The sequence below is a fragment of the Lynx canadensis genome, chromosome F2, assembly GCF_007474595.2.
Source record: "Lynx canadensis isolate LIC74 chromosome F2, mLynCan4.pri.v2, whole genome shotgun sequence".
In the NCBI taxonomy this organism is placed as follows: Eukaryota; Metazoa; Chordata; class Mammalia; order Carnivora; family Felidae; genus Lynx; species Lynx canadensis.
In genome coordinates, this window is record NC_044320.2 from 82,043,156 (window position 1) to 82,057,699 (window position 14,544).

Consider the following 14,544-nt stretch of genomic DNA (forward strand, 5'->3'; position numbering starts at 1 on the left):
AAGGAATCTACTCCGTGAAATCATTGTTGCACTATATGCTAATTTGGATGTAAATTTAAAAATTAATTAATTAACTTTTTAAAAAAAGAAAGAAAGAAACACAGTCTGGCCATACCTCAAAAAGTTAAACATAGAGCCACCATATGACCCAGCAATTACAATCCTAGGTATACATCCAATAGAAATGAAAGTTTTAACCATACAACCTTGTACACAAATTTTTGCTGCAGCGTTATTCATGACAGCAAAAAGTAGAAAAACCCAAATGTCTATCAGGCGATGAATGGATTAACAAAATGTATAGACAGATTTATATAATGGAATTATTGTTCAGCAATAAAATGTTATAAAAGTTATAAAAAGTTATAAAGTACTGATACATGCTATAATATGGATGAACCTTGAAAACATGTTAAGTGAAAGAAGCTAGTTGCCAAAAAACACATATTATGATTTCATTTATATGAAAAGTCCAGAATAGGCAAATCTATAAAGACAGAAAGATTAATGGTTGTTTAGGGTATGGGACGGTGGAATAGGAAGTGACAACCAATGGGTAGGGGGTTTCCTTTGAGAGGGACAAAAATATTCTAAAACTCGACTGTGGTAATGGGTCCACAACCCAATGAAAACTAAAACACCACTTAATTATATACACTTTGAATGAACTGTACGGTATGCAAATTATATCACAACAAACTGCTTAAAATAGAAGAGGAAAATAATTTTCAAATAATTCTCTTGCAAGTAACTGAAGCAATGAGAAGAATGTTATAACGTTAAGATGTACTTAAAGGGCTTCCTCTAATGATTTAACTTCAGCAGTAGCAAGCCCCTTAGCCTGTTTTAAATAGACTCCACTAGCAAATAAGAGTTTTCAAGTGGAGAGAATACCAAGCTTTTTCCAAAACAGAAACAAACACTTCTAGCTGTAAAGTTACATGATAGTTAAATAAACATAAGCGATTGCAACTCCTGTGAAATACCAACAGGGTACGTACACACACACACACACACACACACACACACACACACACAATGGGGAAAAGAAGATGAAGAAGAGAGAGGAGGAAGAAAAGAACATGGGAAAATAAATATCATGTCAGAACAAATCTGCATCTTATCATTCTATAATATACAATAACTTCCAAAACTTGAGACTTCACAGCATAAAGCACTACAATTTGTGCTTTCCTGTGCTAACCACCCGTAAGGAATAATTTTGCCTTGTTGTATTACATAAATATAAACCAAAATTACTAAAGCAACACTCAAAATTCATCAGGTACTTAACCTCAAAATGATATAAAATTATTCTGGCACATGACCAATGGTCAGTGTGAGGTTCTGGGCATCTATTCACTAGTTATGAATGTAGTATTTTAAATTCTTAAATATCCATCAAGAGAAAAACTGATGTCCAGTGTACTCACCCTATTTCTAACCTTCTATACACAACCTATGCTCTAATAATTAAAATCATTATTTCTTTTTCTTTTCAAATCCCCATCCCAGGTTGGCCATATGAGCATTGGTGAGAACGTACGATCACAGGATACTGTTACACACAGCTAGCAGGACAGATGCAGATCCAACCCTGTGGAGAGTAGCTGGCAATTTTCAATCAAGTTGAAGGCAAGCCCTACACTTCAGCACACATTCCACTTCTAGGTGGATGTCCTGGAGCAGTGCTATGTTCCATGGAACAGAGTACGTTCCATGGAATGACGCCATGCCTTGAGCTAATTTTTTACTGGTCCACCACAAGACAGACATAGAAATGTGTTTCAAGATTTCTATGGTAATTTGACAGAGAAATTCTTGTTTAAAAAACCTGAGCTTATACAGTAAAACCTTGGCTTTTGAGCCTAAATCGTTCCGGAAACATGCTTGTAATCCAAAGCAATTGTATATCAAAGCAAAGTTCCCATAAGAAATAATGGAAACTCAGATGATTCATTCCACAATCTAAAAATATTCACATAAAAATGATTACAACAATATAATATGAAATAATAAAGAAAATACAAAATATAAATGAAAATAAACAAATTAACCTGCACTTACCTTTGAAAACCTTCGTGGCTGATGTGAGGGAGACAAGAGAGGAGGGTTACTGTGTAGGACAACTTTCACTATCACTAACTGATGTTGACTATAGTACAGTATTAATAAACTCTTATCATTTACTGTATTTAATGTAACTGGCAAAAAGGCAGCAGAGGAAAGGGTCTGTATCTGCAGGCAGCCTGACCTAGAATGAAGCAACGCATTCCTAAGCTTACTCTTGTCTGGAAAAGCAAAGGACTGTCCACAGGTGCTAAAGTGACAAAAAGACACTAGTGCCAATTGTGGGCACCTTCCAACATTCTGAAAAATCACTGATTTCTGCCAAACACCGCGGCCTGAGACCAAGCATCTGAGCATGGGAGATGATCACCCACAATCCCGCAGAGAGAGAGAGAGAGAGAGAGAGAGAGAGAGAGAGAGAGAGAGAGAGAGAGAGAGAGAGAGAGAGAGAGAAGAGAAGAGAAGAGAAGAGAAGAGAAGAGAAGAGAAGAGAAGAGAAGAGAAGAGAAAAGAGAGAAAAGAATCATGGCTCAGTGGTGATCATATGACGTTCAATGTCACATAATACTCGTATTGCAAGACATCAATCATTTATCACGTTATGATTTATTAGAAATGTTTGCTCGTCTTGCAGAACACTTGCAGAACAAGTTACTCACAATCCAAGGTTTTACTGTATTTTCTTTTTTATTTCATTTTCTTAGTAATTTTTATTGTATTTTACACAAGTACTGATCTACAACATACTGGATACCAACAAACCAACCATTAAACACCCAAGTCTTAAGAAACACTGCCCTAGAGTAGAAGAATACTTATATAAGAATGTCCATTGTAGCAATCTTTTCAGTGAAAACTGAAAACGGCCTAAATGCCCAGCAAGTGAAAAACAGAGTATTAAAAGGAACAATCTAATTTAAATGACTCAACACGGATGAAACTCAAAACTGACTGACGTGATTCCACACAAAAGTAATACAATATAGAGGTATACACACACATGCATAGTTAAAGAATAACAATCATGCATGGAAATGATAAACATCAAATTCAAGATGAGATTACTTCGGAGGAAAGTAGAAGGGGAAACTGGGGAAAGGTACACAGAGTTAACTACTTATAATGTAGTCTTTCTTTTAAAAAAGGCTATTACAGGGGCGCCTGGGTGGCGCAGTTGGTTAAGCGTCCGACTTCAGCCAGGTCACGATCTCGCGGTCCATGAGTTCGAGCCCTGCGTCAGGCTCTGGGCTGATGGCTCAGAGCCTGGAGCCTGTTTCCGATTCTGTGTCTCCCTCTCTCTCTGCCCCTCCCCCGTTCATGCTCTGTCTCTCTCTGTCCCAAAATAAATAAAAAACGTTGAAAAAAAAAATTAAAAAAAAAAAAAAGGCTATTACAAACAAGACCAAAATGCTAAGATGTGACAAGGGAAAATGGACGATGTTGGTTATATCACTTTTCTAAAATTTGTGTATCAAAAATATTTCTTTTAAAAACACCAAAAATGAAAACAAAGAGAAAAGTAGTAATAAATTTATAGAAACTGCTACAAAGAAAAAGGTTATCAGAGTAATAAAAGGGACAGAATTCAAGAAAAGACTTTTTGAAGAAAGTGACTTTTACACAGAAAAGGGAAGGATCTGTAAGGATTAGCCAGAGTGGGGGAGATGTCCAGACAGGAAGAACAGTGCACTGATCCTGAGGCAAAATGAAAGGCATGCAGGGCAGTGTGGACCCTGTGAGTCCCAATGAACCATGGCAAAAAGCATGCACATTGTGGTTGAAGTCATTAAAGGATCTTAAAGCACAGAAGTGACATAACACAATTTGTATTTTAGAAAGATCCTTCTGGGATACATGCACCCCAATGTTTATAGCAGCACTATCAACAATACCCAAAGTATGGAAAGAGCCCAAATGTCCATCGATGGATGAATGAATAAAGAAGATGTGGTCTATATATACAATGGAGTATTACTCGGCAATCAAAAAGAAGGAAATCTTGCCATTTGCAACTATGAGGATAGAACTGGAGGGTATTATGCTAAGTGAAATTAGTCAGAGAAAGACAAAATCATATGACTTCACTCAGATGAGGACTTTAAGAGACAAAACAGATGAACATAAGGGAAGGGAAACAAAAATAATATAAAAACAGGGAGGGGGACAAAACAGATGAGATTCATAAATATGGAAACAAACTGAGGATTACTGGAGGGGTTGTGGGGGGGGGATGGGCTAAATGGGTAAGGGGCATTAAGGAATCATTGTTGCACTATATGCTAACTAATTTGGATGTAAATTTTTAAAAATAAAAAAGAAATTAAAAAAAAAGAAATTCCCTAAACAATATCCTTCTGTATGTTCAAAATGTTTTATAATCCTGCTTCTATCACATCTCTTAATATTATTTATCATAGAAATACTTAAGTATGCACACTGTAATTTCTAGAATAACCACTGAAAAAACAAAAATACAATGAAAAATTTCGAGAACCATTTCAAAAGCAGAAAAGAAGCAAAAACCACATGGAAAATGAGAAACCACAAAATAAAATGATTTATTAAACCTAAACATATCAATATTATATTAAATGTAAAGGGACTAAATAGTCCCAATAAATTACAAAGACTGACAGACTGACAGGAAGGACTCTCAGAACCCAGCTTTTAGGTGGCATGCATCAGGTAGGGAGATTTGTAAGTGACCAGCAGGTTCAGAGCTGAGACTTCCAATGACCTGTCCACCTTCTTCCTGTCAGGGTCATGCTTTCTTCTAGCACATCCAGCAGGGAAGCACTTGCCATTGTGGGGCCTAGCTGTGGGTCTGCATACTAGACTGAGTTGGGGGCTAGAGGGCTAGTTCTGTGTGTCCAGGGTTCAATTTGTTACCAGAGGGAATTACAAATGTGAAACAGATGAAATATGGAATAAATCCTACTGTGATGGAATAGTGTTGGTATAAACTCACAGTTTTTAATAGATGATAGGTAAGGCAGGTATATAAATAGATAAATAGGAAGGAAAGAGGGAGGGAGGCTAGGTATACACACGTGATACATTGGGTAAGATAAAAAAAAAAGACAGTATATAAAAGAATATTTTTAAGATGTTAATTACTACTAGTGAGGAAAAGGAATACAGGAATAGGATGAGAAGGAGCACACAAGAAGTTAAGGACATTGATAACATTCTATTTCCTAAGATGGATGATGTTCATTTTATTATTATTGTGTTATTACACTTCCTAACATGTATTTTGCATGTGAGTGTACTCTCAACATGGCATATCAAGAGCCTGGATTTAGAAGTCTTAACATGAGCCCTAACAACCTAATCATAATGGAAATTCAGCCTTCCCACTAACTTCCAGGTAGAGCATGTCATTTTGGTTTATTTGCTTTAAACACACAACAATGCTCAACCATGACTATTTGTTCTAATACAGACACACTTGTTCCTCAAAGCCTCCCCTTCATGAATATTCATTTTTTTAATCTCACCAAATGTACCTTAACCTTAAAGAAAAATAACAAAGAGAATGTTATCTTTTTACCAAATAAGGATTCAACTTAAATATGACTACTGAAGCAATTAATAAACCCTGAGAGAACTGTTGTCATCACATCTATCTAGGCTGGTACATAAAGGTTTTTTAAGGACAGATTGATTTATAAGACAAAAACAAGACATATTTCTTTTAGACTTCCAACTAAACAAAGGTCTGTTTTATATTTTAACTTTCTTCTGACTATATATTATTTTATAAAAATAAAATGACTATTTTAACTTACCATTCCACTGGAATTATTAATTCCATTCATATTAATTTTGGTTACAAATCTAACTGATGGAGGAGCTTCTGGGTATTTAGGTCCACATTCTACTTTCAGGCTATATATTCTGTTTTCATAATTTGTCTGGAAGGCAAAAATAATAATATTCAACTGCTAATGAAGAGGAAAAGTACAATATTAATGTATTTGATATTACTTTATGATCAATAATTTATATTTTTGTACATTCACATTTATGTGATAAGCTAACCAGCTATAGATTTCACTTACCCAAACCGATCCACAACTTCCTTTCCCTTAAGTAAGAGCTATTCCCAAGTGGAGGTCAGAGCTGGGATATTAAACTACTGTAATTTAAAATGTATGCAACAATCTTGTATATATATTACTAATTATTTCAACACTTTGAAAAGAAACACCTGTATAAAAGTCAACCAAGGTTAACCGCACACATCCATTAACACGCCCAGCAGTTTGGATGTGTACAGTAAGGACTAACATCACGGAGATCGCAAGGAAATCATCCAGTCTGTGGTACTCAATCTGGATAAACGGTAACCTATCTACAAGACTTACATTAACAAGTAAGAATAATAGGGCCGCCTGGGTGGCTCAGTTGCTTAAGCGTCCAACTCTGGTTTTGGCTCAGGTCATGATCTCACAGTTTGTGGGTTTGAGGCCCGGGTCAGGCCCCATGCTGCCAGAGCAGAACCTGCTTGGAATTCTCTCTCTCTCTCCTTCTCTCTCTGCCCCTCCCTGCTCACTCTGTCTCTCTCAAAATAAAAAAAAATAAACATTAATAAATAAATAACAAAAATAATAGTAACAGCCCCCAACAAACTCTATATAATGTTAAATATACTCAACGTATATGGGAACAACCAGAACTCTCACACTTTACTGGGAGTAGAGGGTGGTATAACCATTTAGGAAACAAACTGGCATTTTCTTATAAAGATAAATAAGTGTGTACCTACCTACCCTATGATGTAACAATTCCATTCCTAGACATTTTATCCAAAAAAATGGAAACAAGCATGTTCACAAAAGACTTTTAAAAGACTGTTCAGGGGCGCCTGGGTGGCGCAGTCGGTTAAAGCGTCCGACTTCAGCCAGGTCACGATCTCGCGGTCCGTGAGTTCGAGCTCCGCGTCGGGCTCTGGGCTGATGGCTCAGAGCCTGGAGCCTGTTTCCGATTCTGTGTCTCCCTCTCTCTCTGCCCCTCCCCCGTTCATGCTCTGTCTCTCTCTGTCCCAAAAATAAATTAAAAAAAAAAAACGTTGAAAAAAAAAAAAAATTTAAAAAAAAAAAAAAAAGACTGTTCATAGCAGCTTTATTTCAAATAGCCACAAAGTAGATAAAATCCAAATACCATGAACACAGTGATAAATACATTATGGTACAAATCCATACAGTAAAATACTACTCAGTAACATAAATATTAAGAACCATAAATAAAAAGAACCGCTACCACTACTGTGTGGAACAACACAACTAAATCTCTGAGACATCGTGCTGAGTCGAAATAAGCAGACCAGTAAATACACACACTGCATGATTCCACTTACACAAAATTCTACCACATGCAAAACTGCTCCAGGCTGGGTGGGGGTAAGAAAGGGCACACGTGACTGAACTGTTCTATATCTAGACAGGAGCATAGGCAACAAGGTGTATTTGTGGAAACTCGTGGTGAGATTTGTGCATTTCATTGTATGTAAATTATACCCAACTTTTTAAAATTAAATTAAAAAACTATAAACCAGCCTTTTAGAGTAAACATCATCTTAACTTTGGACCAAGGTCTAATTTTATCACTCCAATTAAAAAAAACAAAAACAAAAAAAAAAAACCAGCCACATCTTTCTGTCATCCAATCAATAGCAAAATACAAAAAGGGGAAAAAAAGGAATATTTACAAAATATGTACTATAGTCAGGTACCTTCCTATTGTCTAATTATTAAGTCATTTAATTCTCCAAACTAAATGGGCAAAGCAGATCCATTTACACATAAGGAAAACTTGGAAAAGTTACTAAATCTCTAATGCTAAAAAAAATATTGCTTCAGAAAATTTAAAACACAAACATATATGGAAAAACAAAATTGCTGATTATATAAATCCAAAGTACTAGAATAACATTAAAAAATCAGGGATGTTAATAATGCATTAAAAAAATTAAAAACCCCTAACCAAGTAACAGTATGGTAAGGCAAAATTTTCCCATTATGCTGGTTAGATGTGGATACCTGAAGCTGGGGACAAACTGCTCTAAATATGGCACCTCCTAAAGAGAGAACAACTAAGGGGAGACAGTAACTCCTGCAGGTTTTATTACAAGGCAACTGAATGAGTGCACAAGTACTCACCCTCACTGGGTCTCAGTGAAGGAGGAAGTTGGGAGATGGCGACAGAAGGCAGAAAAATCATTGGCTGGCCGGAAAGATGCTGTGCCTTTGTAAGGTGCTCCCCTCTTGCCCCTCCCTGGCTTCCAAAGGAAGTAAGAAGAGGCTCCAACACCACTACCCTGAGAAAGGGGAAGGCCCAGGGTGTCTGGGTGGCTCAGTTGGTTAAGTGCCTGACTTCAGCTCAGGTCATGATCTTGAGGTTTGTAAGTCTGAGCCTTGCATGGGGCTCTGTGCTGAGAGCCCAGAGCAGGGAGCCTGCTTTGGATTCTGTGTTTCCCTCTCTCTCTGTACCTCCCCTGCTTGTAATGTCTGTCTGTCTGTCTGTCTCTCTCTCTGTCTCTCTCTCTCTCTCTCAAAAACAAATAAAAGTCCAAAAAATTAAAAAAAAAAAAAAGAAAGAAAAGGAAGGAAGGAAGGGAGGGAGGGAGGAAGGAAGGAAGGAAGGAAGGAAGGAAGGAAGGAAGGAAGGAAGAGAGGGAAGGCGGGAGGGAGGGAGGGGAAGGCCCAGTGACCAGCCGTCCAGCATGTCCAGTGGCCCAATGGCAGCATTGTGTCTACACAGTTCTTTTGAGCAAACCAAACGCACCCCCGCAAGCTAGAGCAGGCTTCACTATGCACTGGACACAGCCTGGACACAGAGAGGCTTCCTGCAATTCAGTGACACCAGGAAAGGCAGCTAGTCTGCATGTGAGATCAACTGGGAGCTGCTCTTCCATATTCGGGAACTATGCTCCAGGCCGGTCCACAAAATCACTGAGGAAACTCACACACAGGCTCTAAAACATTCCTAAAATTTAAAATCCACTGGAGGTAGTGGCTGGAGAAAAACTAAATCTAAATAATTTCAAACTTATACTCTAGTATAAATAAATATGCTAGATATCTAGTAAATAAATATACTAAATACAGTAAATATCTAGTATATATAAATATAAATTTATACTCTAGCATACTCAAGTTCAGACTGTCAAATCTTCAAACTATTCATTAAGAATGTTGTTCATAAATTAGGGGGCGCCTGGGTGGCTCAGTTGGTTAAGATCTAACTCTTGGTTTTGTCTCAGGTCATGATCTCACAGTTTCAAGCCCAATGTCGGGCTCCATGCTGGCAGCACAGAGCCTGCTTAGGATTCTCTCTCTCCCTCCTCCCTCACTCCCTCCCCCACTCACACTCTCTGTCTTTCCCAAAGTAAATACATAAAAACTTAATTAAAAAAAAAAAAAGTTCATAAACTAAAGTCCTTTCTTTTTTAACCAAACAGACCATGTTAATAATGTTCACAAGCAGTGAAAATCAAGGTTCTCATTACAAATACTAAGTTATAAAAAAACACATCAAGAATCTTAACCATCAAATTACATTTCCTTCCTCAAATATCTTACGGGAAAACCAAAGCAGAAGAAGGAAATAGGAGTTTGTCAGGTTAGTAGTGTGCTCAAATTCTGCAAAGAAATACCAGAAAATATAAAACATATGGTGATTCACTCTCTAAAGTTAACACTGCTGATTACTTGATCCATTTTTCTTTTGTAAAAATCAAGACGCAATCTAAACTCCACCCAAAAGCAAAACAATTGAAATGCTCTCATCAGGTAGCCAATAGTATATAAAACCAAAGACTAAAAAAGAAAACCTTCAAACTGGTGCTCTTTGCAGAAGTCAAAAACATTATGGAATACATATTTCAAAGACTCACTGCCAGGAGTGCAGTAAATGGGATCTTTGAGTAAGGAATGCAACGTGGAAAAATATTTCCCAGTCTGGAAAAGATTTTGAGTAAAAATAAAACTTCTTAAGCTTGAGAAAGACTTAAATAAAATGAAACACAATGGGTCTGTTGCCAACAATGCTAGAAAATATACAAAAATCATAGACTTTTCTCTGTATTTTATAAATGAAAAAATTGAGGCCTATAGTATATACAAGACAAGTAACATGTCAAGAGGGCAAACAGCAGTGTGCATTCAATACAAACCAATTTAGAAACCCTTGGTTACACCTTGGTTACACACAGAGCGAGCGGGTTAGTAACAGGTTATGTCAAAATATACTGTTTGCTCTTCCCAAGTAACCCCTCCATTTCCTCACCTTTTCTCCTCTCTATCTGGAATGTTCTCCATCCCCATCACCACCTTCTGAAATCCTACCAGTCAGTCCTTTAAGGCTCATTCCAAAGGCAACTTCCTCCACTGTTCAGCCTTCCTCAATTATTCCAGCTAGAAGAAACATATTCTAAAGTCCCGTAGTGAACTTTCTCTGCCATATTTAGAATCTGTCATTTGTAATTATTTTTTCTTCTCTACTCAACTGCAAACACCTTGACGGCAATGACCGTATCAATATTTTCCCCCCAGTCCTCCACAAAATCAAGCATTATACCCTACACAGGAAGCATCTCGATAAATGTATACAAAATGAATTAAAAGGGAGGAATTGTTTCAGTTAAAAGTGATAATTACTTTAATATCAATATTAAATAAAATGCTTACTCTGAAATGACAATAATATTAATAGAAAAAAATATAATTTATAGCACTGACCCTTGGTGGCCCAATAATCATGCCTGTCCACCTTGTAAGTGTCATATCTTCATCATCTTCAAGGCCCCAGCTAACCGTACCATCGCCTACTCCTTTTTGTCCTTCTTCAAGTTCTTCCAACAAGCGAAAATTACGAGGAACTTTAACTCCTATACAAAAGAATGTAAATGTAAAAAGCCCATAATTACAAGAGTTGCATATATTCAAATTGAGCTTTTTCCAGTTTAAACTTTACAAATTATTTCCCAAAATGTCAAATTCCCTTTAAGCATTCTCCCCCAGAAAACGCTCAATCTAAAACCACTCAAAATGAAAACCCTGAAGAAAACACCGTAACCAATATTAGCTGCAGCATAGAACATGTAGATAAATTCCTAACAAATCAATGTTATCCTGGCATAAATCAGTCACAAGGAAATCATTATAAAATGAATATTTTCCATAACTGAGATTTCTGTTCCAAGCCTAGAACACTTCATCAAGTAAATAGGCAGGGCCAGAAAGTTCAAATTCATTAACATGTCCTCTCTAATGCTTTTTAAAGAACAGAATTATGTTCCATCTTTAAAAAAGCACTAGAGGGCACAATTTTTTTCAAGAATGCTGAAGCAGCCCCATCCATGGCCCCCAGTCAGTCTCCTTTCTTGTCCTCATCCCTAACTAGAGGGTCTTACCTCTCCCCATGTCAGCAAGGGGCGTCATCATCCCTTGGGGAGCTCCTTGATTTGAGAATAACTCTCCTTATGGATACAGCAGTTTCCTAGGACCCGCCCTTCACCTCTGGGCCCAACCCAGCAAATTTTGCACGATCCACTAGCGCTTCTCATACCTCCCCCTCTTTAGACTTCATCACCCCTACTTTATTTCTAAAATCTTAACACAGAAGTTTGCCTCTCTGCCCAGAACCTAGCATTTCACAGTTCTCACTCCTTCGTCCTCAACAGACCTGGTCTTTGCCACCATTGTGACTTCCAACCCCTGGAATCCAACCATGATTCTTCCAACTGACCACAACCTTTCTTACAATTACTGGTCTCACGTCTCCAAAGAACGGACCTTGTGGTCTTTCATGTTCTCAAAAGCATCTAGATTGAAACATCCCCCAGCCCCACCACACAAGTCTTGAAAAAATTAGGTAAATGCCCTCAGAAGCCTCTCTTTGGCTCTAGAGCTTGTGCACATGTGGCCGTGCACTCTCTCTCTCATGCATGCACACACACGATTATGATTTTTTGGGGGGGTGGGGGGTGGGATGACATCTCTTCTAAAGTGGCCATCATTTTGTATAACTTCTCTCTTGGTGAAACCAAAACATCTTTCACTTACTAATTGACAGTAACCCTTCTGGACATGTAACGAAAAAGCAATAAAAATACTGTAAATTAAAAGAACACTAGGGGCGCCTGGGTGGCGCAGTCGGTTAAGCGTCCGACTTCAGCCAGGTCACGATCTCGCAGTCCGTGAGTTCGAACCCCGCGTCGGGCTCGGGGCTGATGGCTCAGAGCCTGGAGCCTGTTTCCGATTCTGTGTCTCCCTCTCTCTCTGCCCCTCCCCGTTCATGCTCTGTCTCTCTCTGTCCCAAAAATAAATAAACATTAAAAAAAAAAATTTTTTTAAAAAAGAAAAAAAGAACACTAGCCATTTTGTGCTTCATGAAAAAATGCTTGAAAATCTTGGGACACAGAAATACAGAGCTTTTACAAATCACAAAAAAAAAAAAAACACAAAAATAGCCATTATTACAACTACTATGATTATTAAAACCATTTGTTGAGCATATATTGTGTTCTATTTTAAATAAATCATCCCCTTTAATCCTAAAAGCACCCATTTTACAGTTGTGGAAACTGGGCTATGAAGAAGTTACGTCACACAGCTGTATGAGGCAGATCCAGTACTGAAGTCCAGTTTTGTAGACCAAAGTCACTTTTACATCAAGTCACACAGCAGTACAAACTACACAAGTGGTATATCCTGTCACAGATCTAGAAATCAGACTGCCCAGGTCCAGATCTGCTAACCACTTAACATGTGACTCCCAGCCCTGCTTTCTCACCCATAAAACTGAGGTAACAATAGTTCCTACCTCACAGAATCACTGTGAAAATTAAACAAGGTAATCCACCTTAAACACAATAAATATTGACTATGATGACCATTTTAGTGTTTGTATTAGATGGAATTACATAAAACTTCCATTAGCCTCCATCTATGCTACGTGAGAATAAAAGCTCTTTATTCTTTAAAAGAATAATAGTCTATATATGAGAATATATTCTATGTACTAGAATATACTTTATGAAATGATATATATACTCTATAAAAGCTCTAAAAACTGTAGGGTGGCCCCTAGAAATTTTACCCTAAGCTGTTAGTTTCTATTCACCTAACATCGGGACAGCTGCTATTTTCCTGTAGCTTATACAGTCATGACCTCCACAATGCATTGCTACTGAATTCCTTTTTAAAATAACCTTAAATCAGGGGCGCCTGGGTGGCGCAGTCGGTTAAGCGTCCAACTTCAGCCAGGTCACGATCTCGCGGTCCGGGAGTTCGAGCCCCGCGTCGGGCTCTGGGCTGATGGCTCAGAGCCTGGAGCCTGTTTCCAATTCTGTGTCTCCCTCTCTCTCTGCCCCTCCCCCGTTCATGCTCTGTCTCTCTCTGTCCCCAAAATAAATAAACGTTGAAAAAAAAAAAAATTTTAAAATAACCTTAAATCAGCTTGATTATCCTTACCATTTAAAGCCATTCCCCAAGAATTATTCTAAAAAAAATTTTTTTGATGTTTTTATTTATTTTTGACACAGAGAGAGACAGAGCATGAGCAGGGGAGGGGCAGAGAGAGAGGGAGACACAGAATCTGAAGCAGGCTCCAGGCTCCTAGCTGTCAGCACAGAGCCCGACACGGTGCTTGAACTCAGGAACCGCAAGATCATGACCTGAGCTGAAGTCGGACATTTAACCGAACTGAGCCACCCACACGCCCCTCCCCAAGAATTATTCTAAATTTGCATTGAATTCTGTTGCTGATTTATAAACAATTCAATCAAGTGACCTTTATGAGCATCCAAAACTACAAAGGGAACTAGAAAATTAAGGTTTCTTCTTATATAAGTGCCGTAAAAGTGATAAAGATAGTTACTACGAAACTTTTCACCATTTCTTTATATTGCATTTTGGGAAAATAATTGTAAGATTAATAGATAATTACTGATAGTACTAACATTTAAAAAATTACAGCAGCTAAGACGATTTTGCTTTTAAAGTATAAGACAAAAAAATACAAGATTAACACTGAGTCATATTTTCAAATTCAGGGTTAGAGTACTCTGGTTTTATTTCAACCAACCACTAATATCTGTGAGGAAATAAAAGCCACAAGGTGGGGATGTTACTCCATGAAAATTGAAGTATTTACGTAGACTGCCCTCTGGATCTCTTGCCATATATGAGCCTTTTTCTATAGTTCTACTTGTCTTTTTCCTGTATGTCTGCGTGTGTTATTAAGTTTAAACTATTTTGTTCTGTTAGTCTTGAATCTTCATTAAAAGAAAAAAAAAAAAAGTCACCCATAAATCCACGCTTCCTAGCTGAAGCTTTTAAAATGATGTCAATTTTTGGTCCAGAAGAATACCAAAGATCATCCAGTCCAAAACCTAATACTTTAGAGGAAATAAAATTATCACCAGTAAAAGTGGAGTGATAATCCTAAAGTCACTTAACTATTAAC

General features: G+C 37.6%; 1 protein-coding gene across 2 annotated transcripts in view; it reads right to left on the bottom strand.

Annotated features, from left to right (window-relative positions):
• Window positions 1–14,544, bottom strand: part of UBE2V2 (ubiquitin conjugating enzyme E2 V2) — a 63,329-nt gene that overhangs the window by 15,368 nt on the left and 33,417 nt on the right. Inside the window, exons 2-3 of one of the 2 annotated variants that reach the window (XM_030303911.2) lie at window positions 10,815–10,963; window positions 5,862–5,987 (exon numbers count right to left, since the gene is read on the bottom strand). In XM_030303911.2, the coding sequence (XP_030159771.1) occupies window positions 5,862–5,987; window positions 10,815–10,963 (275 nt within the window). The remainder of the gene's footprint in view (window positions 1–5,861; window positions 5,988–10,814; window positions 10,964–14,544) is intronic. The other variant, XM_030303912.1, reaches the window with a different exon arrangement.